Raw genomic sequence first — 27,164 nt, 5'->3', positions numbered from 1 at the left:
TCTGCTACAAATCCCAGGCATCCCTGTGAAGGGGCACGGGAGCTCCTAGGCTCTTGTTCTCGGAATCTCGTGATGAATCACCTGAAATGCTCTGTCACGATGCCCTTCCCAGAATTGCTAAATGAAGCTGTTTCTGGATTCTAAGAATTGAACAGGAAATACCCAAACTCTGGCCCAGCTGGTGCACCCCATAGCACCGCATCCTATGCCTCAAAAGTAACATCCACTATGTGTCACCGGCGTTCCGCTCACTGGGGTCCCAGGAACAAGTGGGCAGGCTGGCCGGGGGGTGTGGGAGGCCATGTGTGGGCAGAAGGTCAGGCTGGAAGGGCCGCACTCCACAAAGGCCCCCAGTGCTGTGCCTGGGGTGGCATTGAGTCCCCCAAGATCTAGGCACAGGCTCTGCCTGCTCAATGGGCCGCCCCTTGGATTACAGCACCTGCAGAACCTTCCGTGTAGGAGCTGCGTCCCGGCTGGCTGAGTGCCAGCCCTGTGAGGAGACGCCCAGGCCCTTCAGCTGACTTACCCTTTCCTCCCAGGGGGAAAGATAACTTGGGGGAAATATTTGCATTTCACAGAATATTCCAATTTTCTTCATTTTAAAGTGCTCTTTAAAGTAAAAATGATACAGGGTCGCCTGGGTGGTTCAGTCAGTTAAGCGTCTGCCTTCGGCTCAGGTCAAGATCCTGTGGTCCATGAGTTCAAGCCCCACATCAGGCTCTGGGCTGACAGCTCAGAGCCTGGAGCCTGCTTCAGATTCTGTGTCTTCCTCTCTCTGCCCCTCCCCGACTTGTGCGCACGCTCTCTCTCTCTTTCTCTCTCAAAAATAAATAAACATTAAAAAAATTCAAAGTAAACATGATATGAAAAAGATGCCTAGAATTGGCAAACACCTTGGACAGTTTACAGAGAAAGAAACGCAAAGGGCCATTCAACAGGAACCAGATGTTCACCCTGGTTCATAATAAAACAAACACCAGTTGGAATTTAAGGAAAAGCACCTCAACCTACCGAATTCAGAAAAGGTTGGACGATTCACCATGTTGGTAAGGGTGCGAAGCGCCCTCCCGTTAGAAGGAACCGAATGAAATGACCAATATTTGACCTTCTTGGCCCAGAAGGGTGGCAATTTCATATGGTTCAGCCAAAATCCTGACCAAAAGAAATCCATCCTAAATATTTGCTGGACAGATTTTTGTAATGTAAAACAACCACAGAGGATAGTGATTGCATGAATATCCATCCTGGGAAATTTTTGGAAAACACTCCTATGTCCATTAGCAGAGACAATCACATCACATGCACCCCTCAGTGGAATCTAGGAAGCTGTAAGAATGAAGAGGTTCTTTCTGCATCATTAGAGAATAATATCTAATTTATTGATAATGCAAAAAGCAAAGTTAGAATGGTGTCTATTGTATCCAACCAGTTGTTTGAAACACAAAGGGTGGGGGTGGGGCTGGGGCTGCCTATGTGAGGGGAGGCACACGTGGGTACATGTAGAATATTTCTGGAAAAAGACTGTGCTTGTCTCTGGGAAGGGGAACCAGAGACTTGGAGGGTGAGGGTGGACAGAGACATAGCTTGTGTAAGAATACTCTTCTAGGTCTTTTGCATTTTGTACCATGTTACATATTAATTTATTTTAAGCCCCTTTCCCACCAGACCACAGGCAGGCTTTAATCTAGATAATAATTGCCCTGAGTTACTCCTGCTATAGGCCGCTCCTGCCTGGGGTCTGCTTCCTACCCTGGGATGTTAAAAGCTGGGTGGGCACCACATGGGAACAATGATGACCTCATCAAATGGGACAGAAATTCATTGTCGAAACAAAGGAAATACATTAGAACAGACCACACAAAGTGCCCTGAAAGACAGAGATGGTGGCAGAGGGGGGCCAGGGGGGACTTTTCAGGTGTTCCCTCCCGTCCCACAAATCATTTCTGAAATATGACCCCGGAATACGGCGGGTGTCAAATGAACACCTCAACACCAAACCGAGGGCGTTAAAGAATTTATTTCCGCAAAGATATAAGAGAGTACCACGTTTTTAACAAGCGTAAAGAGACTGTAAAACGTCTTCTGACACTGTGTCGTTGCTACAAAAATTATACCTGCGGAGGAAAACATTTTCAGCATGAGGGTCATTTGCTGGTGGAAACGTGACCCCAGATGAGTAAACAGCAGCTAGCCAGCCCCCTGAAATTCAGATCCCTTGACTGGAAGGGTCTGCTCTACCAAGGTGAGTTCAGGGGATTCTTTCTAAGCAAAACCACTCAGAGAACATCCTCCACCCCTCTGGCTTCTTAATGAGCTGAGAGTGAATCAGCTGCATCAGACCCAGGATTTTTTTTTTTCTTTTTTTGTCGAAACCAAGAGAGTCTCTGATGGGCCTGGCAATGCATTCCCAGGGGCACCCTAGCCTTCCCAGAGAAGACTTTCCTTGTAGAGTCAAGATCATGGACGTTCTTCATATGCGGCTTCTGGGAATATAAAATGTGGCAGCCTCTCCAGAAAAAGGGTCTGGTAGTTTCTCTAAAAGTTAAACCTAAAGTTATCACATGACCTAGCAATTCCGCTCCTATATACCCAAGAGAAATGAAAGCGTGTGTCCACATGAAAACTTGTATACAAGCAGCATTATTCATAATAGCCCCAAGGTGGAAATAACCCAAATGTCCATCAACTGATTAATGGATAAAGAAAATGTGGTGATATAATATTATTTAGAAATAAAAAGGAATGAAGTACAGACACATGTGACAACATAGATGGGTCTTGAAAACATGATGCTGAGTGAAAAAAGCCAGTCACAAAGGACTACGTATTATATGATTCCATTTCTATGAAATGTCCAGAGCAGGAAAATCAATAGAGAAAGAAAGGAGACTGGTGGCTGCCTAGGGCTAGTCAAAGGGACAGGGAGATTAGCGGGTGACGGCTAATGGGTATGGGGTTTCCTTTTGGGGTAATGAAATATTCTAAAATTGATCACATGATGATTGTACAACTCTGTGAATATGTCAAAAAAGTCATTAAAGGGGCACCTGGGTGGCTCCATCGGTGAAGCGTCCGACTTCGGCTCAGGTCATGATCTCACAGTTCGTGAGTTCAAGCCCCCCGTCTGGCTCTGTGCTGACAGCTCAGAGCCCGGAGCCTGCTTCACATTCTGTGTCTCCCTCTCTGCCCCTTCCCTGCTCATGCTCTGTCTCTCTCTGTCTCAAAAATAAACATTAAAAAAATTTTTTTTAAAAAGTCTTTAAATTATATACTTCTCAAGGGTGAATTGTACGGTATGGGAATGATATCTCAATAAAGATATTAAAAAAAATGATCGTGAAGGGTTGTCACTCCTGAGGGGTGAAGCCTGATCAGGTTGGGACAGCCACCCAGCCATGAGATGCAGGGCACTTCCTGGGTCCTCTCGCCCTTGAGGTGTCCCTGGCTAATGTAGAATGGTTGACCACACCAGCCTTCCCTCGGCTCACCTTCAGAACGTAGCTCTTCGACAAGGGATCCCTTGTGTGAGGTGGTGACTTCGGTACTTGCAATATACAGTGTGTGGGCTGTAGCGTACCTGACAACAGTAACTCCGCCCACCCCCCACCTCACCACGGTGAAATCCAGGCAGTTCCACCATGCATTGTAACACCTGGCCTGACAGATCCTCAGTGCCACGTCTGGCTGTGTGAGCCGGACGGGACCCGCTGTCAAAAGACCTGGGTCTAAGTCTGTGCTGTGCTTGATGGTCTTGCCCTGCTCTGGAGCATAGAAAACACTGGCACAGCCACGGTGACATCTGGTCCTTCCAACAACACGTGGAGGAATCTAGAATACTAAGGTTTTTACGGCTAGCACAGTTAAGTGGTGCAGCTGAGTAAGGTCTTGGTGTGTGTTTTTGGAAACATTTTGTGGTCCGGTATTCTTCCCTCCAGCTTCCCTATATGGTCTCAAACGAGTTCTGTGAATCTCTGTATCTACTCTCCTCATCTCCAAATGAGAGCAGTTGAGAGGTGGTATCTAAGCTTCCTTCAGACTCTAACATCCTACTATTTTATGATGCTCTTCTTTGAAGATGGCTTTCTTTCATTCTGTATTTAAATGTTTTTTAGGGGCGCCTGGGTGGCTCAGTCGGTAGAGCATCCGACTTTGGCTCGAGTCATGATCTCACGGTTTGTGAGTTTGAGCCCCGTGTCGGGCTCTGTGCTGACAGCTCAGAGCCTGGAGCCTGTTCAGATTCTCTGTCTCTGTCTTGCTCTGTCTCTCTCTCGGTCTCTCTCTCTCTCTCAAAAATAAATAAACGTGAAAATTTTTTAAAAATATTTTTAAGTTTATTTATTTTGAGAGTGAGCATGAGTGGGGGAGGGGCAGAGAGAGAGGGAGAGAGAGAATCTAAATTAGGCTCTGTGTGGACTGTCCGTGTGGAGCCCAATGCATGGCTCGATTGTGAGATCATGACCCGAGCTGAAATCAAGAGTACATCGCTTAACCGACTGAGCTACTCAGGCGCCCCTTTCGATATTTTAAACACAGTTAGGTCCTCTCCCAGCACCCCATACCAAATAAGATTCTGTTCCCTTGAATAAGGAGAGATTGCTACTGTGATCTAGATCCTAACCCACTCCCTATCCTTTTCATGCCACAGTCTCCAAGCAAACCAATTCACGTTGTGAACAGCACCCCAACTGGAATTAACTTAGTGATTTCTTACAAGTTCTGCCCAGGCGTTTTTCTCATTGTTTGAGATAAAACAGTTTCATATTGGCCTGTTTCTCAAATCTATGCCTTATAACTAGCTGATGCCTTGCTCTTGCCAAGTTGAATTTGGCCTGAGGAAAATGATATTTGATTTTTCAAAGTGAATCAGATGGATAGATGGGGGAGTTGAGATGAATAGTTGGGTAGATAATGGATGGATGGCTGGATGGCTGGTCAGAAGGGTAAAGAAACAGATGACTAGATAGATGGCCATTGGATAAATGGATGGGTGAATGGTTAAGCAGATGGACAGAAAGGGATGAACAGATAGGTAGATGGTTATTTAGATGGGTAGGTGGGTCACTGGATGGACGGATGGATAGATTGACAAGTAAATATAGATAATACAACGTATGTGGAATAAGAGATACGCACTCAGTCCCATTTTCACCGCTTTGCACCGTGATTTGCGAAGCCCCCAGCTTGGGCCGGAACAGATTGATCACATGGTTGTTCCAGAGGAACTTAACCTTCTGGATTTTTCCAACATTGATGTCCACGTCAATGTCACGCATGTGACTTGCATGTGGTTGGAGGGATCCTCTGAAAGCACAGACATAAAATGTTGTATCAGCTGGATAGACGAATACATAGGATGATGGCAATCTATCATTTCTCCAAACGATGGCTGCTACTGTTGGTTTTCTGCAAATACCTTGAATGACTTCGTGTACATCCAGCGGCTGCTAAAACACAACTGTATTTGTGACGAACACATCTTCAAAAAATACAGGACCAGAGATTTGTACCGTCTTAATTTGTCCTTAGGGGAAATCAAGTATTTGGGGAAGCATATTTACCCTATGATTACACTACAGGACTAACTAATCCGATGTCATATGTTTAAAGATGTATGTGGTTCCACAGAGGTCTTCTGTTAGGATTTCGTATGGAGCAGAGAAAGGTGTCGAAGAACTTTCACTTAACATGAAAAGTGTTATGCAAAAGTCAGTACAAAAACCAGAACGTGATTTTGTAGCACAGTTACGCATTCATACAACACCTCGTTACCAAGCACCTCCTATGCCCAGCAGAAGCTAGGTGCTGAGGTTACCATAGCAACAAGAAGCTTGATATGTATGTATGTGTGGGGGGTGGAGAGGGTATGTGTTGGGAGAAGTCGCCACATAAAAGGGCCTTGGAAGAATTTGATATCCGTTAAACCTAAGTCAGAAAGCAATGACTGACATTGCAAAAGCAGTTGGCACATATCTCCTTTTAAAGAGTGAATTCCCTCTCTCTGGGCCTCACTTTTCTCATCTGCAAGATGGGATGATTGGATTAGATGCTAATATTTTCCCCCAGCAACGACACTCCAAGATTCACTGGTTCTGTATAATAGATGGCCAGATTTACGAAGTTGATACCCAATATCTTAGGAATCGTCTTTTATGAAAAGTAGGACCACTTCACTCTACTGTCGAACTTACTTGAAAATTTCATATTGTTTTGAGTTCCCGTTACTTCCATACAAAGCAATCCTGAAGTACCCGCTTGTTTTCCGTTTTCCAGCCAGTGTGACCGACACCCTATGTCTCCAACCTGTCCAAAGACATACAATCAGTTCAATGAATTCATCTTGTTGGGAAAAAAATCACCCCATGGAAGCCTTCTTGCTCCAAGCTCTGAATCTCCCCCACGATGCGAGGTAAGGGGGGAAGGTGACAGTGGTTTCTTTCATTGAAGTTGGAGTCCCAGACACTCAGATTCTAGGTGGCGGTGAGCGATGCAGGGGGAAGAAAATACTATTGTTCAGCACAATCTCCTGCCAATACAGCAAGGCACACGCCCTGATGGATGAGAGACAGCCTCTTACTGCACGTGTGTGCCCGAAGTTCACATCATTACACAGAAAGGCCATCCGGACAGGGAGATGTTTGCACCATTGGGATAAACCACCGGCTCCTCTCCTCTCGTTATTCACTATTTTCACATGCAATGAACTATTTTAATTTTTTGAAAATTTTACAAAAATCCCCAAATCTTCATCAGGACCCCATCTACCTGCCCTCCATCTCAAGTTTGTCCTTGAGGTAACCATTTTGATGTCTATACTTAATCAAGTCCAGGGGTTCTCAATCAGGGGTGATTTTGCACCTCTGGGGACGTTTGGCAATGTCTGGAGACACTGTGAGTTGTCACACCAGGAGAGGGGGCTGCTGATGGCATCTAGCGGCCAAGGATCTGCTAAATATCTTGTAATGCATTACAGCCCCCACCCCCACACCGACAAATGATCCAGCCCAAAATGTCAGTACTGCTGAAGTAGAGAAACCCTAATCCGGAGCTTTCCCTGAGCATTCATACATACAGGGGTAAGTTTACAAAAGAATATCTAGGCTTGTTTCCCCTTCCACAAATAGGATGCACAGTTATTCTCTGTTGTCCCCACCTGTCTCCACCCCCAGACAGATTTACCACCCTCTTCTGTCCTGCTCTGTGTTCTGGAAGGCCACCGCCACCAGGGATCTCTGCTACTGGCTTTCTATTGAGTTCAGCCAAGAAGAGACTTGTTCAGGAGATCAGGAAGCAGGAGGAAAGGGTGGAACCATCTCTCATGCTCACCTGCGGTCTCCTACTGTATACCAGAGGTCCGGTGGTAACTCCCTGTCTCTGTGATAGCCCGATTCCAGGACCCCACAGCCACCAGATTCTGGGCGCCTCAGCACCCCTTGTTTGTTCCTTTAACCCCGCCCACACCTCTCAGAGTGGATCCTTCAAACAAGTCTCTTCCTCTGAACCACTTCAATGAGTTCTCTCTCCTGTCAGGACCCTGGCTGATTCATGTTGTATTGCATTTGTTGTATTGATACGTGTCGTTTGGCACTCGCATTTTTCACTTACTATGCTTTAGAGGATCTCTCTCTTCAGTACATAGAGCTCTCTCCTTGCTTTTATTTATTTATTTATTTATTTATTTATTTATTTATTTATTTTAAATGTTTATTTTTAATTCATTTTGAGAGAGAGAGAGAGAGAGAGAGAGAGAGCATGGGCAGGGGAAGAGCAGAAAGAAAGACAGAAGAATCTCAAGCGGGCTCTATGTGGTCAGCACAGAGAACCCAACGTGGGGTTCCATCTCATGAACCGTGAGACCATGACCTGAGCGGATATCAAGAGTTGGACGCTCAACCGACTGATCTACTCAGGTGCCCCTCTTTTTGCTTTTCATGATTAAATATAGTACTTGGTTGTTTACCAGTTGGTGGGCATCTAGGTTTCTCATCACTAAACTTTTAGCATTAAATACAATGCCGCAGTGAACATCTCTGAGCACACCTTCTTATGCAAGCGTTTTCCTAAGGTACGCCTGAGAAGGAGAATGACTGGGTTGAAGGAATATGCACATGAGACTTTATAGATACTGCCAAGCTGTTATCTTTCCGAAGTTTGGTGAGGATTACATAAGATGCTACATGTGGAAAGTGTTTTGTAAAGTGCTGTATAATTATTTTTTAATTTATAACTCCCTTGGAAAGCAACTGCTATTCAGCCCCCCTGTGTTATTACTTATAACAAATGAATCTTGATGATTTCACCATCTTGTACTTTCTTTTTGGTGAGAAGCTGGCCAAAATAACAACACAAACACAGCGTGTGTGTGTGTGTGTGTGTGTGTGTGCATACATGTGTGTGTGCATATGCATGCATGATTGTGTAGGGTACTCCTATGACAGATCATCACTGGCGTGACCTCTTGACTTACAGTGATTTTGCCCCACACGATCATCTTCTGTTAATTGATTCATGCTTTTTGCCACCTGGGTGGGTGAGCACATGACCAGCCTGTGCCAATCATTGTACTCCATTCCATTGATCAGAATTATTGGCTATGGGGGTAAACATGAGGAGAGACAATGCCATTCTACTGTCCTTCTGTTACAGCTAAGCTGGCTGGAGTTGAGTTTCTGGCCGTTGCTAGCAGGGGTCCTGACTAATTAGGCCGCTCCACCTTTCCAAATTATTTGCAAGAGTTTTAAAAGAGTAAAATGGACACTTACGCGTAAAGTTACCACTGTCTCCTGTGTTCAGGAAAAAGGTCTGTCCCACAGCTCTGGTTTTCCCCTGAAATCGGTCAGCATAGTGCCCCATTTGGGGGCATCCTTCAGGTGGACAAGGGAAACAGTTACCCTAGTGAAAAAACATAATTTGTTTGTTCGTGCTGGGCTTTGACTCACTCACTCCCTCACTCTAGCAAGCAAGTAACCCATCTTCCAATCCATCCTTGTATTTATCTGCATGCACACATCCATCCCCCATCCATCCTCTCACCTACCCATCCAACCATCCATCTACCCATTCATTTCCCCTCCATCCTCTCATCTACCCACCCATTCACCTATCCATCCGCCCATTCTTCCACTCCTCCACCAACACGCATGCATCCGTCCTCTGAGTCACGCACAGAACTGGGTGACGCCCTGCTGTGCACCCAAAGAAGTACCCAGAAAACCCGGAGTAGAGTTGGGAAGACAAGTCATATCCATGAAGCAATAATGTTGAAATATGGACGGGAACGGCAAGACATCTTCCAGGAGGAGTAAATGGGACGAATAAGTTATTCAAAAGAGCAGAGGAAGAGAAGATCTGTGACCATCTTCCTTCGAATGCGCGTTACATAACTGATCCCCGTTTGGCGTTCCCCACATGGTAGCTCATCAGTTGGGCCTGGAGGAGGTGGTTTGCTCTGTTCAGATCAGACTAACGTTTTCTGCGACAGTGTCGCCGGTCCTTGTTCTTTGCCCTCGCCACAACCATCGTCCATGGTGTGCAGAGCTATCCCGCACTTTGGGAAGCATTAAGACAAGGGCTGGGGGGCTGGATACTATCACCCATGCCCTGACAAGAACCAGCACAACCAGAGCTGCATAGTAGATCCTCACACAGTCCTTCTGACGTTAGTTCAACCCAAGACGGTTAATTTTTCAAAATTAACTTTGGCAGGAACTAATGTGAGTGTAAATATATTTTTACATTTACTTTGGAGAAAAAAGCATTTTGAAACGTCAAACTTTTGCAGCCGCAGAATACTAACTGATTCAGGGAAGCAGCGCACGCCTTCACGCCGGCTTGCTGTTGCAGAATTAATATCACCTCACAGAGCACTTGGGGACACGGTACCTCTATAATGGGGAAATCTGGCAGATTTTTTTTTTTTTAAACCTTAAACAAGTAATCAAACTGTCCGTCCTCAAATAATGAGACGAAGTGCCACTAAATAAATGCCAGTGCCCCCGCTTGTGACACACTGAGGAGTCGAGAGCACTCAGTGAATCACGAAGAGATAACCAGATGAGTCGAGATTGTGGGATATTCTGCCGAACACTCAGCCTGGAATCTTCATGACGGTCAGTGTCTTGAAAGGCCAGAGAAAGATGTAGAGCTTTTCTGGATTAAAGGAGACTCAAAAATAAATAAATAAATGCAATGGAAGAAAAAGAAGGGAAGAAAGGAAGGGAAGGAGAGGGGCAGGGAGGAGAAGAAAGTGAGGGAGGCAGGGAAGGGGGGAGAATGAAAGAAAGAAAAAGACAGCTCTGGAGGACATGATTTGGATATTTGGAATTCAAATATGGACCATATTTTAGAAAATATTAGTGTATCAATTTAATAATTTCTTGAAGGTTGTTCTGTAGGAGAATGATCTTGTTCTCCGGAGATGGATGTTGAAGTATTTCTGAGCAGAGTCCTAATGTCTTGAATTTGCTCTTACGTAATTTAGACAAAAAACTATACGTATACATACATAGAAAGAGTTAACAATCGGTGCATGTAGGTGATGGGTGTACAGGTATGCATGTACTCTTCTTTTGACTTCTGTGTAGATTGGGAATTTTCCAGAATGAAAAGCTGGGATCTAGGGAAGACCCAGCAGGCAGGTCCCCTCCTGCCCACCCTGTCCCCGGGAGAGGAAGATTCTGTGAGGTTCAGCATTCCATTAGTCACGAGGTTACAGTTCCGCTCTGTTCCAAGACACAGGGACAAAACCTGTCCTCCCCCAGCCCCGGGGGTGACCTACCTCCTGAAAGTCATTGTAGGAGGCACATGGGTAGCCCAGGAAGCCGTCGGGGCTGGTGATGCTGCTTGAGTAATACTTATAGCTTCTTAGGTGATTGCACGCCACAAAGTCTCGGGTTCCTGAGGAAGCAAAGGCCATGGGAGCCCACAGGAGACATTTCACTTTTGAAGCCTGAACTGTTCTGACTGAGCAGAAACCCCTCCTTCCACATTTCACAGATGGGTGTCAGGGCGCCCTGACTTTGTGAAGTTTTTATCACTGACTTTGCCATACTTAGGGGCAAGTAGGAAATCTGGGGACTTGTTTAGGAATGGTGGTTGGCCAGAGTGGCTTTCCTCTCCTCACGCCTGTGTCCATTTGCCAAGAAGGTCCTACTCAAGGGCCAGCAAGTGTTGGGGAGTGACAGGTGCTAATGAGCACATTTGTCAAATCTTCTGGGGGCCCGGGCAGGGAACATAAAGAAATGATGAGGGCTGGGGGTCCTGCAGGGGGCAGTGAGAAATGTATATGCAGAGATAGAGACAGAGACAGAGACAGAGAGAATAGCAACGGTCTTTAAAGGGATCTTACACAGCCCGGCCAGTTGTATGGTAAAGGCCCGGACTACTTGTTCCGATCTTTCATGAGAAGCCAGCATCTTGACTTTTACATGGAAACCTTTCCATGCTTAAATGATAGCAGTATATTCCCAGTTTTAAAATAGTCACTGTGGGGGCGCCTGGGTGGCTTAGTGGTGGGTTAAGCGTCCGACTTCAGCTCAGGTCATGATCTCATAGTCGGGGAGTTCGAGCCCTGCGTTGGGCCCTGGGCTGACAGCTCAGGGCCTGGAGCCTGCTTCGGATTCTGTGTCTCCCTCTCTCTCTGCCCCTCCCCTGCTCGCACTCTGTCTCTCTCAAAAATAGACAAACATTAACAAAAATTTTAAATAGTCACTGTGAGGACCAATCACATACTGCTGTGGGTTGCATTCTGCCCGCTGGCCAGGCCGCAACTTTTGAACTCTGGACACCCTGGGCAGGCCTCTCGTGTGAAGCAAGCTTATTTGTGCCTTTGGTCCCAGGTTGAGAAATTCTTCTTTCTTACAATTCCAGGCACAAGGTAAAAGCAGTGGACAGTAAGATTGTTGGGGCCTCTGGCCACTCATACCTATTTTATTTTACTTTATTTTACTTTATTAGAGAGAGAACAAGCAGTAGAGGGAGAGAGAGAGAGAGAGAGAGAGAGAGAGAGAGAATATTTTAAGCAGGCCCAACGTGGGGCTCACTCTCATGACCCTAAGATCATGACCTGAGCTGAAATCAAGAGTCAGATGCTTAACTGGTGCCCCTCACTGCATTTTATTTATCATCTTTTTCTTTCAACCAAAATCTTCTTGTTTGGAAAATCGTTTTTTCACTTCTCCAGCTCTCGGTACAAAACTTTTGATGAACAGAGACACCAGACATAGCTGGGGGTCACTTCGGGGGGGGGGGGTCTGGTGGGGCTTCCCCCACCGCTCCTGGAGAAAGGCACATCTCCCCTTTGTGTCTGGGAAGCAGTGACGGGGTTAGCCCCCCAATAGCTCTGGGCTCTCCATGCCCAGGAACTTTCTGCAGAAGCTGGTTCAGTGTGGCCCACACCAACACTCATTACCAGACAACAGAACCTGTTTCAGACTTCATTGTTTCTTTCACCCCAAACTGTTGCCCCGGGATCCCATCAGAGGGGAACAAGCAGACTTAACCGTTCCTCCGCCCTGCGCCTGGGGGACTCAGGGTTCCATACAATAGACACACGCTCCAGTGTTCCTGGCCTTATTCACTCGAAATTGCCTCTTTCGTTAAGCCTGGGCTCCTATTATGTGTGGCCTGCTGGTCACTTCTGGGAGGGGGCAGCCCGTACTGTGACTCTCCGGGAGGCTGTCCCTGGAGTTGGCCGGTGCAGAGCCGAGAGGGAGTGAAAGCACCGTTTACTGTCAGTGGATGCTGGCTGTGGCTTCAGCAATCAGGTCGAGGATTATAAAAACGCCACCGAAGGTCACTGAGCTCAGCAGAACCGACAGCGCTGGGTGCTTGCTTTCAGCTACATCCTGGTGGGTCTGGGATGCCCCTGACACAGTCCCTGGCGTCCTGGCGCCAGGAACTCCCAGCTCAGACAAACAGATACTAAAATGAAATGACCACAGACTCAGAGCCTCCACTCTCAGGAGGCCAGTAAAGCCTGGTCTCAGGGGTGGGTGACAGGAATAGCCAAAGGCCAGAACAAGGGCAGCTAACACAGATGATGCCTTAGGCCACCTAATGTTAAGGGTCCTGAGCCTGTCCTCTCCGGTGAATGGAAACCCACGCAAGGCTCTTCCCCCAGGCCCTGGGCCTCACGCTACAAGCACCTGCTGCCCGAACCCTCAGAGCACGTCCCTGCTTTGTCTTCCTCCTAGCTCTTTTCTGGGCCTAGAACCTGACCACAGCACATGGCAAGGAAGCCTAAGCCCTTCAGACCTTTGCGTACACCCAGCATTCTTCGAGGAACAGGCACGGAGGCCAGAGCCCGAGCTGGGTATTAGGCAGCATGCGGGTCCCTCCAAGTCTCAGCATCCTGACAAGGGGGAGATGGTCCAGGACGGGGCAGGAGGTCCGGGCTTTGCAGCCAGAAATTGGGCATAAATCCAGGGTGGTCTTGGGTAAGCTTTATAACTTTACTGACTCAGTTTACTTGTCTGTAAAATGGGGCTAATCAGAGTAAAGACCTCATGACATGGTTGTGGAAATGCCCGGCCCAGACCACGCACCGTTTCTCCCCACCAGGAACAGCTGCTGTCTTGCTTTCCTCACTCACGTACCTTCCCATAGTCCGTTTATGTCAACGATGGTTGAAAGGGCATTTTTCTGACATCCAGGCATTTGCTTTCCTCCATTTGGATAGAAATCCAGATGGCCCACCTTTTGGCTCATTCCAAAACCTGAAATGTTGGAAGCAGAGGTGACCAGGGAGGTAAGTGGCCCCAACGTTAGGCTGTGGACACAGACAGTGTTCAATTCCTTCCAACTGCAGCCAGAACCTTCTTGGAAAATTCTCTCCCGGGTGTAGCCATCCTGTCTGTGGCTCTCCAGAAAGTGCTCAGAGATGGGCACTTGGTAAGACAAGAAGGGAGGAGAGCACATGGGAAGAGAGATGAGAGGGAAGCTAGGCTCTGGGTGAGCGTGCTCACATGTGTGTGTGTGTGTGTGTGTCTGTCTGTCTGTCTTGGGGAGACCCTGAACAATACTGACATGCCCTGACATGTACCAGCAGATACATATCAAGACTGGTGCATTTTTAGTACTATATTCATTTAAAACTTTTGACTTCTATGTTATATTGTTCTATTGAGACCACATGACATTATATTGCCATCTTGAGAGCTCAGCCCAATGGCTAGGAGTTTTGGTTTTTGAAGCATGCAGACCTGCGATCACAGCCTGATTGTACTTCTAGACTCCGTAATGTTGGGCAATTACCTGACCGTGTCGAACCTCAGTTTCCACAGCAATGAAATTGTAAATAGTAATACTCACTTTTTAGGGTTGTTATGATTAATGAGCTAATGTGTATAAAATGTTCAATGCAGTATATGGTACTCAGTAAGCGATATAGTTATCCTTGAAAACATACTTCTATTGGCACGTTTCCTAAGTGGTTATATACGAAAGTAATGAAAAAAGAACAAGGACTTGTGAAGGATTAGATAAAAGGATATATTTAATCTCTAACAAAACACACTGCAACCAAAGCTTTGACAAAAGAAGTGAAAAAAAAAAAAAAAAAACAACCTTTGCATGTTGCAGGTACAGGTCCAACGTCAATAGGAAATACATCTGTCATGCTGGATAGTGGCAGATCGGAAAGGACACAAGGTATGAAGGCTAAGTGATAGCCTTCTAGGCTGCAGAAGTATCTTTTGTTTGACCTGGGGTGGCAAGCTGAATCTACTGGCAATATACTGGCTGTTTATTCATGGCTGGCACCCATTTCGACAGCTCGTGCCTGAGACATTCCTGCAGTTAACCATTTTGAATGCCACCCCTGCGGTATGTGTATGTGGGGGTGCCTGGACTTACTCTCATCAGGGATGGTTGGTCACCAAGAGGTTCAATGAGGAACTCACCTAGGAAAGGGATCATGGGAGCAGAATCCGTGTGAATCACATCCACAAACATGGCATCCGATGGGTCCAGCCGAACCTCCTCAGGCGTGCCCTGGAAGCATGGCTCTGCTGGATCCAGTCCTGAAATGGGGGAGGTGGGCAGTGAGGCCACACTCTAGGACAAACCAAGATCTAAATCCTGTACCCACAAAATCCATGGGGATTCCTGGGCAGAGTCCCAGACCTCAGTAGCCATGATGTGGGCAATTGGGTCTGTAGCTCTTGGTCTGCTTAGGAGAGAGAAGTTGAGACAGAAAGGCTAACAGTGGGGTCACTGACCGTCAAAGAACATCCAGAAGTCTCTGGTGCCTGGCTCCAAGCAGGATCTAGGTGGCCCCCTTGTTCCCTCATCGCCTTTACCCTTTTTACCCTCACTTGTTACTGTTTGGTCCCTGCTTTCCAAGACTGCAAGCTCCTGGCCTTGCCCACCTCCACCCAGGCCTGGGTCCCCCAGCCCCACACTGTCTAGTCCTCTGTGGCTGCCTACACTAGCCCCAGCCTACTGCTCACCCTCCCCCCGCCCCGTTCTCCCCTGAAAAATCTGTTCTCTCCAAGACGGGGCTCAAATACCACCTCCGCTCTGAAAACGTAGCCCCTCGTTTCTCAGCACACACCATCCACATTGTGTAGGATTATTTTGTGTTCTTTAATTCTGCTCTGAATTTTACTTGCCTACTGAATCGTCTGCCTCTCGGACCAGACTGTGGGTTTCCTGAAGTAGGCTGTGCCCAGTTCATCTTTGAAGAGAGGCAGGGTGGAAGCTGCTGGGCACCCAGGACTCAGTGACCCGTCTTTAGCCCTGGTTCTGCTCAAGGGCAAATACCTGTCCTCTCTGACCTTCAGTTTCCTCATCTGGAAAGCAGGAATCACAACAACCTCTCTTACAGGGTTATTGTGAAAACCCCTTGAAATGATGTAAGAGAAAGGACTTTGCAAACTGAAAAATTCTACAGAAACACAAACTATATAATCCCCTTATTTCTTATCCGATGCCAGCAGCGTCCTGAGCAAAGGAGCCATTCGTTAAATGTTGAATGCAACTGTTTGCCAAAGTCACACACTGATTTGCTCGCACAAAATAAATAGCCGGCTGTGTCTGTCTTGTGTGCATTACTTTTGCTAAATGATTCATTCATTCATTCATTCATTCAGTATTTACTGAGCACCTCCAACGTGGCAAGTTTCAGATAGCCCCTTTCATTTTTTTGCCCGTGCATGGCACAGCATACATACTTGTGGAACTGCTGAATCAACATTTAAAAAATCACTTATTATTATTATATTACTCTAGCAATAATAACCTTGAAGTCATGGGTTCAATATGCTAATTCCTTTTTCTTTTTAAAAAATATGAGTGTATTTTTATTTACAATCGGGTGTTTTCTAATACACGTGAAAACATGGTCAGTTATTTTTTGATTCAAGTCGGGGCTCCACCGACAGTCCGTTCGGGTTCGGCCAGTCGGGGCGCGCGGGGCCGTGCGTGAACGCGCTCTGGTCTCGCCCCCGCCGCCCGCACCCCGTCGGGGCCGCGCACTGCGCACCTGTGATCCTGCCCACGCAGCCGCCGAGCCTCCTGCCCGCTTCGGCCGCCGCGTGCGCGCCCAGGCTGTGGCCGATCAGGTGCACGTCCTCGGGGCCGTAGCCCAGCTCGGTCTGCGGACGGATGCCGAGTCACGTCCCGCCGGCGGGTGGGGATGCGCGCCGGCGCCCGGCACCGGGACCGGGGGGGTGGGGCAGGACCCGGGCTGGAAACTCCGGAGGAGCCACCCCCGCGCGACTCGGGCCCCAGCGGTGCAACAGTGCTGACCAGCGGCCACCGCGTTAACTGCAGGCGGGGACCGGAGTTGCGGGGGGGGGGGGGGGGGGCTGCTCCCACCCAGGCCCCACCGCTGGGCGCCCTCCCCTGGTCTCCTGCAGGAGATCGGCCTGTCTGGGAGAGCGTGGCTGGTGGGCCTGGCTCTGGGATTCTCCGGAATACACATTCCAAGAGGCTGTAAGAGGCCTTCCCTCCTGGGGTGATTTTGAAGACACATCTAAGCTGAGAGTCACTGAGCGACCCAGTGTGCGCTGGGAATTCCCAGAACAGCCTGCGTGAAATAAACAGGCTTTATTTCCGAAGGGGAAACTGAGGCTCAGAGAGGTTAGTTTGCCTCGGGCCCCATAAGTAGGAGTCTTCAGGACAGTCCAGGAGAGAGGAAAGCTGTAGCTTCACCTTAGAAAACGCCCTTTTTGGGCTTCCAGGCCTGCCCCTGGCCCAGGGGTCCTTAGGCTGCCTCTTAGGTCAAGGCGGTGCTAGCCTGTCCCCTCTCTGCCCGCCACCCACGGGATGTGGCCCAGGCAGAGTTTTACCGACAGCCGTTGTATTAAGAAAGCTATCTCTGCTCCCACAACCCGAATGTTGTGCACCGCTTGGGTATATTGTGTCTTTGCCCCACGTCTCCAGTCCACGCAGATGCAGTTCACCTTCTCCACTTGAAACATTTTCTGGGGAAGACAAGAAGGAGAAACCAGTTTATTAACAGCCACCAGTCGTACACTCCAGAGATAGGAATTCACACCCGTCAAGTACCTACTTGTGCCAGAGCCTTAATATTCTTGACACTTGTCTTTTCACCACATTGCTATCAAATGGGTATACTTATCCCCACTTTAACAGATGTGGAAACTGAGGCCTGGAATGGATTAAATGACTTATAAGGTCTCATAGATACTTAGTGACACAGCCAGATCAAAAAGATCACTTACTAGATCAGGGATTAGTGAACTATTACCCCAGGGCCAAATTCACCTGCTTTTATAAATAAAGTTTTATTGGAACACAGCCACATACTTTGTTTACTTATTGTTTATCTCTGCTTCTGAGCTAAAAGAGGTGAGTTGAAACCATATGACCCAAATTGAACACAAATGCAAAAGTAATTGCTCCCTAGTTCTCCACAGGAAGTTTGTGGACCCCTACACCAGAGAGTTGAAGCCATGGGTGTGATGCTTGTATGTTCCCAACAATGCTTTGATGGGAGATCTAAGGTACTGAAGGACAAGTTTAATAAGAAAATTTAGACTGAGGTAGGATACAGCTCTCTCGGATATATGCATCTTTTATATCATGTGCTATGACCATAGTCTATTTGCCCAAGCACGGATACTGGTCCCTTGAGGGGGGAAAATAAATGTCAGAAAGGGCCACTCCATATACTTTGTTCATTTTGGGGTGCCCTGGACTGGAACTTGGTTTGAGGTGGGGAGGAGTTGGCTGGAGACTGGGGCATCATGGTGGATTGCTGTCATAGACTCTAAGTCTAATGTTCTCTTTTGTCTTAGCAAAAGAGCGGACACAGGATTAAAAAGAGAGAAGGCTAATGGCCGGGAAAAAGACAAGAGCCACGAATAAGGGTCCTTGCCTCATATTTATTCAGATCAGAAGGCTTACAAACGTGATGGGCCTGCACAACGAGACAAAGAAACTGTGAACATTAATTTGAGGATGTGAGGGGGAAAAGGGGATTTTGAAGATATACAGTGTTTGGGGTTTGGGTCAATATAAAACAAATTGCAGGCGCCGGGCAAATGGGTAGATGGTTGTTAGCAGACAGGAGGCACCCTGCCTGTTTAATCTTTGCCAGCCTAGGGGATGAGACAGACAGGGGGAATAACCTCAGGGTTAACAAGACACCTTCTCTTTTGTTAACCATCTCCGCTCTGGGCTGCTTTGCCTGAAGCGCAGTCATCCAAAGTCCAGTTCACCAATTTACCTGCCCTGGCCCTATTCTCCTCTGAAAGCGGCTTTCTGCTGTAGTACTAAACTTGGGGTGCTTTCACCCCGAATATCTAATCTTGTCATTCCTATGTATCGGGCACCTTTGCGCCGATTCTATTTCAGGCCTTTGCCTCTCTCTATTTTTGGGGGTTCAGCACCCCCTCCCTATATGGGGGTGCCTTTGCACCTCCCTATTCTTGGTACCTTTGCATCTCCCTATTCTTGGCACCTTTGTGCCTCACTATTCTTGGCACCTTTGTGCCTCCCTTTTCTTGGAGTGCCAATCTGGTTACCCAAAATCGGGTGCGAGCATTTTATGACTGTGTTTCTTTGTGCCTTGTTAACCCATTGGTGTAGACCCTGGGGATTCCTAAGCTGATCCCCCACAGATTGCGTCTACCTGACTCTTCCATCTCCAGGTCTACACAATTTCCTTCTGGGACTCCAGGGGCATGTGTGAACCACCCCAATTCCAAGAGAAGAAGAGAGCCCTTGGACAGAAGCTGGTGAAGTTGGTCTCAGTGTAGACTAAGCCCCAGAGAACCATGGCCCTGGGCACCTTCTGCGGGCTAAATCTCTAGATACACAGGATTTTGGTGTTTTAAGGACAGGAGATCTGGTTTTGCTTTTCCAAGTCTGGATTCAACTTTGGGCAAGTATTGAACTTCTTTGTGCCTTAATTTGCTCATCTACAAAATGGGAACAATAACTATATCTTCCTCACAGTGTTGCTGGGAGGATTAAATGGGACAAGCACTGTGAAATGATTATACCTGCACAGTGTCAGGCTCATAGTAAATGCTCGGGAAATGGATGTTATGAATAATAATTCATTATTAATATTCATGATAACTTTAGAGCTGTGCTGTCTAGTATTATAGCCACTAGCCACATGTGGCTATTTAAAATACATTAAAATCCCCCCAAAATTTATTGAAATCCAATGACTTTAACATTCAGCTCTGTGGTCCTACTAGCCACATTTCAAATGCTCCATAAGCACAGGTAGCTAGTGGCTCTTGATTTGGATATTTCCATCAGCACAGAATGTTCTATTGAATAGCAAAGCTCTAGAAGGTAAAGTTAAGTGGTTTTATGTCACACAGGGATTTTCTATAAACCATCAAAGACAAATGTCAGGTAATTTGCTGTAGTCTCCACCTCTGGTACTTTCTGATTAGACTGTGGCTCTTTTCAGCCTCAAGAGGAGCTGGTTGTCTAGAAGTTGTTGAGTTGGGAGAACTTGGCAATGGATGTCCTGAGAACCCAGATTTTCCTTGGTGGTTTTAGAAAGGACAATTCTCTCCCTAAGTATTTCCTTTCCCAGTCTCAGGGATGTTGGAGCTGCAGTGTTTGAACCTAGCTGCTGGGTGCTCATCTCCTTACGGAGTGGCCAGGTGAGGAGGGTGGGCACCTACCTTGCACATGTCCAGCAGCCAGCTCTCTTCCCCCTTGTCTATGAAGCCATGGATGATGAAGCGTGTCTTGCGTTCCAGTTGGAAGTTTGAAGCCTCGACAGTGTCTAGATCAGTGGCAGTGATCAGCTGGTTTAATTACAAAAGAGGAGTTTGAATGTTGGCCTTTCCAACCCACAGAGCTGTTAGAGTCAGTTCCAATAAGACTGAGGTCATGGGTTCCACTCCCATGAGGTTGGGTCAGGCTAGAACAGGCCTTCCTGACCGGGGTTGGAGTACAGAATTCAGAAAGTCCAAGTTCATGGACTTTCTGTTTTCATTAACCCCTAATTGACATCTAGCATTTCTGTTCATTATGAAGTCAGGCAACAAACTGTAGTAGTATTAACGTACTCTGTCACCAGTAGAAGTCACATTTACAATCGTTACAGGTACCTTAAAACAATTTATCCTCATTGCTATTTTTTTTTACTTTTTATTTATTATTTATTCACCTTTGAGAGCCAGAGTGCAAGTAGGGGAGGAGCGGAGAGAGAGGGGGACACAGAATCTAAAGCAGGCTCCAGGCTCTGAGCTGTCAGAGCCTGATGTGGGGCTCGAACCCACAAACTGTGAGATCGTGACCAGAGCCAAAGTCAGACACTTGATTGAGCCACCCAGGCACCCCTGGACTCATTACTATTTTAAATTACAGTAGTTATTAGATGAGCTGCTAGATCTTGTTATTTAGTGAGATAATAAAGCAGCACATATTTATCGAGCATGTTCTGGTAACTGTTTTTCAATAGAGTTGGTGTCTTTTGTAATCCAATGCATTTCACTTTATGCATTTAAAACCATCATCCTGAGAAGGGGCCCTTAGGCTTCCCCGGATACGTAAGAGATCTCTGGCCTGGAAAAGATGAAAAACTCGTGGGCCAGAAATACCAGGCTTAAAGGGGGAGATTCAGCTCAAATGGAGCCTTCGGGGGGCATCTCAAGGTCCTGAGACTTAAGAACAGATTTCCAAGTGCCCTCAAGCCCCTTTCTACCGGACCCCATAGGCAAGATGCCTGAAGAAGGATCCCGAAATAAACACAGCACAATAGCCACATGAGCGCTGAGTCCCCTAGATTCCCACAGTGGGTGACCTCAGGGACCTATAGATAGACACCTGGCTCTTTAAACTCTGCCAGGGACTGGGGCTGTCAGCTGCTTGGATTGTCAGCAGGTTCTTCCTGATCACTGGTAATCACCTGAAAGAAGCCTGTCCTGCTTCCACCTGGCAGGCCTCCTGGGAACTAACAGGTGCTCTGAGGGTCCCCACCTTTTGTCCTTTGTGGTTAAGTATCCCTTTTTCCCCATCGGTCTTCCAGCTCCTCAGGAAAGATTTATACTTGCCTACTTGTACCCCATTGAGGGGCCTCTCTGCCTCCACTGCCTGGTGCAGGAGGAAGACAGACTCTCCCACGGGTACACCAGGCCTGGGCTTCTCTACAAATGCCGTTCATTCCCTCCCAGGGACAAGCTGCTGATGCCAGGAAGCCCCTCAAGCCCTATGCACAAATGTTTGTGAATATGTTAGTTTCCAGACTGGGTGTCCGTAGATGTCATTAGATATGCATAGGGGGTTATGATCCTGAGAGCTGAGATGGCTCTAGGTCAAACATTGGTGCGGAAACATCATCCGGAAAATTCCAAGGTGGTGCATTTTTCCTTAGACCTCCATGTGAAGGCTCCACTGTGGGCGCCCAAATCCACCCACCGGGCAGTGTTTCCACGCCACTCTTACTTGGAAGTTGTTCGGATTTTCATTTGTGTACAGAAGAAAGCGGGTGTCAATGTCCTTGGGAGCCCAGGGAAATAACTTTAAAGGCCTCTGAAGGATCCCCGTCCATGGTTTTCCATCAGAAAAGCAGCCAAGATGTCCATAACAGATCTCTTTTCCTGGGGCAGGAAGAGCAGTGAACAGTAGCAATGTCATCTCAGCTACACAAGAGGACTCTTCAGGGAGAACCCAGGCCTGGTTATGGCCAGTGTTGGTCTTTATCTTTGCCAGTCATTGTTGCCCAAACTTTTGTGGTGATGAGAATCACCGGGGAACTGGGAGTGACTACGTGCGTCACATATACACAATCCCAGGCCCCTCCCTCAGAAATTCTGATTTAGAGGGTCTGGGGTGGGCTGCTGGAAACAACATGTTTAATGCTATTTAACCCTTATCATTAGGCCAGTTGGGGAATCACTGAGAATTCCCGGGAACCTTCTGCCTTAAAACTACTTCTTCCAGGAAACTCCCAGATGGCCCTTGACACGCATGCATCAAGCATCAGCTATTTCTCAAGTGTGAAGCTGTTAATGCTTCTTAATTCACCTGGACGTCTCCATGACATCCAGCACCAGCCCGTGCATACGGTAGACATTTGTGGGTACTTGTCCAATTCACATGACTTCATGCTATCCTTTTACACACACCTTTGCCCCAAATTATTCTCTGCCATTTCAGATTTTCCCTATTGTTCCTTGAAAAGGTAGCTTTTTGCATCATCGTGTACACAGTAGGGGCTTAATACATGCAACTGATGACCCAGATAACCACATCAAAATCTGAGGGTCCATTCTCCAGCCCACAACACAAACACTTCCGCAAGAAATTGTCACTGAGGGTGACCTAATGAAACCCAGAGGACTGCAGTGGGTGTCCCTCTTGGGTGCCAGAGACCACACTAGCACTTTACCAGTATTATCCCATTTAAGACTCAAGACAGCCCCGTGAGTTAAGGAATTTGTATTATTACATCCGTTTTACAGATGAGGAAACCAGAGCACAGAGAGACAGAGTAAGCTGCCCAAGGTCACAGCCGGTGGTGGAGCCAGGGTTTGAACCTGCGAAGTTTAATTGGGAATAAAGCTAGGTGCTGAGGAGACAGAGACAGATCAAGTTCAAACCCTGCCCTGAGAGAGAGGAAATCTAACGGAGAAGGAATAATTAATGATGGAGTGGAGTTCACTCTGGGAAGCCGAAACAGCCCTGGAGGAAGGGTGGCAGGAGACTAACGCTGGCCTGGCCGCAGGTGGTAAATGCACGAATGTGGGGGCCAGGTTAGGACACTGGGGCTGTTAGGGGGAGGGTGGGGAAGTGCTGGGGGGCACTGAGCTGGTGAGTGGCTTGGGGGCTCCGCTTCATGAAGGTGTTTGGCGGGGACTAGTGTAGGCGGCTCTGAGGAGGGAGAGCCTGAGGGAGGGGTGGAAATTAAGGCAAAGGTGGTAAGATGGGAGTAGGAGGTCATGTCTGAGCCTGGTTTGGGACAAGTGAGTTTGAGGCATGGTGGGAGGCCCTGGAACTCAGGAGGGTGGGGAACCAGAGGCTGGGCAAAGGGGAAGCTCCGAGGCCAAGAACAAAGGGGGGTGCCTGGGAGTGACTTTGGGGGGATGCCCAAGTCTGGGGCAGGAGGAGGCAGCAGATCAGCAAAGGAGATCAGAGGAGCAGCCCCACTGACCCCAGACTCTGTTGTCGGGAGCCCGGTCTCACTCCAAGGCCAGGATGGAAGGGAAGTCCCAGAGTGGGGGGCTGGGGGCAAGGGGGAGGAGTCTGGATGCAGAAGAAAACCTCAGCAGGGATGCCAGGAGACGGCTCTTGCGGGAAGCATGCTCCAGCTGGGCTTGGGGGGGCCATGCCAGGCAGTGAGGGGTTCTGCCTGATGGGAGGAAGTGAGGCAGAGAGGGAGGCCCCGAGTGCACCTGTGAGGCACACCTGTGAGGAGGTGGGGGTGATGGGCAGTAAGCAGGCTGGAGGTCCCCGGGGCTCTGGTGGCCAGGGAGGTTGTTTCTGTTTTAGGAGGCGTAGATCCTGGAATCCGTATCTGAATCTGGACAGAGGCCACAGGAGAGGGGCTGATCGGAGCTGGGGCGACAGAGACCCAGTAAGGAGAGAACGTGGGGGCCCCGGGCAAGAAGACTGGCTCATCGGGGTAGGCCTGCCAGCACAGAAGCTCTCAGGGGGACACATCCATGTAGCTTTAGTCTGCAGACATGCACTTGTCCACTCGAGGAACCGAGGGTGTGAGAGGCCAGCCGATATCGTCTCACCCTCCCCTCCTCCCTCTGCCGCACACCTCTCAGCCACTGGAGCCTTTGCAGGGAACAGGACCAAGCGGCCTGACTTCCCGGGGTCATCTGTGTCAGGCACGTGGCCACAGAGTCAACACTCCCCGAATGATGGCCATGTTGCTTGTCTTGCAATAATGATAATGCTATTATTTACAGCGATGGTAACAATGATGGCAATGTCTCCAGCAGCCTCACCCCAGAGACCAACCCAGGCACAGTCGCTTTCTCCCCAAAGGGACGGTGACAGCATCCTCACCTCTGACTGTGGCCAGCAGGAGAAGTCCGATGGTCCAAGAAGGCAGCATCTAGGTAGACAAAAACATAGACACGCAGAGACACCCCTGCGCCCAGGGATGAGGCTGGCAGTCCCAGAGCCCGGACAGGGGAGGAAGCCTGGGGCACAGCCGGGGCCCATGACTCTCACCCTGAGGCTGACGCCTCCCCGCACCCAGGGCGTTGGGCAGCAATGCTCTAAGTCCGCGTCTCAGGGTGTTCCCACCGCAGCGGCTGTCCCCCCTTCTGGGCCATGTCCCTCTAGCAGCCCCAGCCCCCCGAACCCCCTGCCCACGCAGGGGCCGTGACTTACTATGCGGCAACCAGAGCTTCCTCTTACAGCCCAACAGGTCGGCCGGTGGCTTTTATACCCAGGTTGTATCCTTTGGACTCCTTAGAGGAGAGAATGGGGGAGGCGAGATAGTGCTCTGCACATGCGTGCTTGGAACTCAGGTTATCGTAAACACATACCGCCGCCCTGCCCAGAGCGCAGGCCTGTTTATAAAGTGGGATTCAAGGAGGGAGGCACCCGGGTGGCTCAGTCAGTTAAGTGTCCGACTTCAGCTCCAGTCACGATCTCATGATCTGTGAGTTCGAGCCCCGCATCAGGCTCTCTGCTGTCAGCCTGGAGCCCACGTCAGATCCTCTGTTCTCCTGGCTCTCTCTGCCCTTTCTAAGCTGTGCGTGCTCTCTCTCTCTCTCTCTCTCTCAAAAAGAAAACATTAAAAAAAAATAATGACGTGGGATTTGAGGAAAGGAAGACCAGAACTGGGGACAGGAAAGGACTCTGTGATCTCACTTGACAGATTCCGTTGCCAACACCCGTGTTCCCAAGCCACAGAGAAACACCAAGCTTGGAACCGCAAACCCCAAGCCCATCTTGTGGCTCTGAAGTTCTTGCAGAGCGGTGTGGACGGGTGGACTGAACCCCTGCTGTTCAGTGGAAATGCCTGTTTATGAAGACACAGTCTCATTTACTCGGGGCTAGGGTAGGCGGGGAGCAGCCCTCCAGAGAACCTGGATAGAGAATAAAAATGCAGAGCTGACCAAGGAGCTCAAAAGAATAAAATGAACACTGTTCAACTATAGCTTTGTTTGGGGGGGGGGGTAGGATCCACATAGTCTATTTTAAGAGCATTTCTGAACTATATCACCTGTACCTTGTCCTGGAGATAAGAAGGCGAAGGTGTTTTCTTCCTTTCACTGCTGAGAGGAGGACCTGGGTGAACAGCCAGGTGCCACCCTGCCGATTTTGAAATTGATGTATAACTTAGATATGCCAAAGTGCGTAAATCTTAGGTTTCAAGTACAGTGTAATGAGTTTTGACAAATGTGTGTGCCCCAGATCAACATATAAGACATTTCCAGCAGCCAGAAGTTTCTCTCATGATCTTTTACCATCCCGCCCAAGCAATGCTTTGATTTCTATCACCATGGATTCGTTTGGGCTGTTCTAGAATTGCATATAAATAGATTAATACAGTATGTGCACCTTAAGGTCTTGCTTCTTTCCCACAATTGTTACATAGGTAATAATTGCTTACTTTATTATTTTTTATTAGCTTTTTATTACTGTGTCATATTAATTTATCTCTGTGTGAATATATCACCGCGTTGGTTTATCCTTTCTGCATTGGTGGACGTGTGGGTTCTTTCTAGTTTGGGACGATTATGAAATATTATGCTGCTAGGAACATTCTAGTTTGGTACAAGTTCTTAGGTGGACACATACACTCATTTCTGTAAGGTTTACATCCAGGAATAGAACTGCCGGGTCCTGCCACGCATGAATGCTTAGCTCTAGGAGATACTCTCCCAAAGTGACTGCACCTGTAAAGTCCCACTGGCATTGGGTGAGACTTCTAATTACTCCACATTCTACTCCTGCCCTTGGGCCAATCCCAGAGGCAATGATGTTGCCAGCAGTTTCCTGACGGTTTCGAGTGTAGAAAAATGGCTTCTTGTTTTTTGGTGACACCCCCTTCTGAGAACACTTGAGATGGGAGGTGGGCAGTGCCCAGCTGAGGGGAGCCGAGGAATAAACTTCCCTGTCTCGAGTGGGCTTAGTCTCGAGTGGGCTTAAGAAAAGTCAAACTTTTTGGAACAAGTAAAGTGGTGATGAAGCCTGAAGGTGTTGCCTGTGCCTGAGTGACCCCAAAGACTAGTGTTGCCCCTGGAGGTGCCCAGTAGCTGAGAGAGGAGTTCAGGTCAAAGGCTCATAAAGGACCCCACTGAGGAGCCTGAAATGACATTAGGCAGAATGGAAACCCTAGACCCATGATATGGGGCCAGTGCCTGCCCATTGCTCCTGGCAAAACTCAAACTCCTTACCCTTAGAGTATGTGGGTGTTTCTCCCCTCCCCTTCTTCAAGACAAGACCTTGAGTCCTGCTCACTGAACTCCAGGCACACCGGTCGTGTGTTGTCTCTTGAAAGTGCCCATCTTGGGGTCTTTGCATATTCTGTTTCCTCTTCCTGCAACATATGACCCTCACCCTTTCCCTGCCTAAGTCAAAGTTATCCCTCAGGGCTCCACCTCAATGTCACATCCTTAAAGATGCCCTCTTCAGTGTTCAAAGCAGAACCAGACCATTCTTTATACCTAGCGCTGTCCTTACTTTTTCTTTCATAGAACGTATCTCAGTTGGTAATTATATTTCCATGAGTATTTGTTTGGATCTTGCCTTGATGG

General features: G+C 48.1%; 1 protein-coding gene across 1 annotated transcript; it reads right to left on the bottom strand.

Annotated features, from left to right (window-relative positions):
• Window positions 1-2,019: 2,019 nt before the first annotated feature.
• On the bottom strand, window positions 2,020-24,505 carry LOC122202101 (pancreatic lipase-related protein 2-like). The gene is made up of 12 exons (XM_042908305.1): window positions 24,457-24,505; window positions 21,883-22,037; window positions 20,115-20,240; window positions 17,289-17,423; window positions 16,481-16,592; window positions 14,898-15,017; window positions 13,593-13,712; window positions 10,775-10,893; window positions 8,760-8,889; window positions 6,189-6,300; window positions 5,134-5,301; window positions 2,020-2,114 (listed from the first exon to the last, which is right to left on the bottom strand). The coding sequence occupies exons 1-12, from the start codon at window positions 24,503-24,505 to the stop codon at window positions 2,051-2,053; spliced, it is 1,410 nt and encodes a 469-aa protein (XP_042764239.1). The 3' UTR covers window positions 2,020-2,050.
• Window positions 24,506-27,164: the final 2,659 nt, after the last annotated feature.

Source organism: Panthera leo, chromosome D2 (genome assembly GCF_018350215.1).
Source record: "Panthera leo isolate Ple1 chromosome D2, P.leo_Ple1_pat1.1, whole genome shotgun sequence".
Lineage (NCBI taxonomy): Eukaryota > Metazoa > Chordata > Mammalia > Carnivora > Felidae > Panthera > Panthera leo.
Note: the sequence above shows the minus strand (reverse complement) of the source record. Positions and strands in the feature narration are given on the sequence as shown.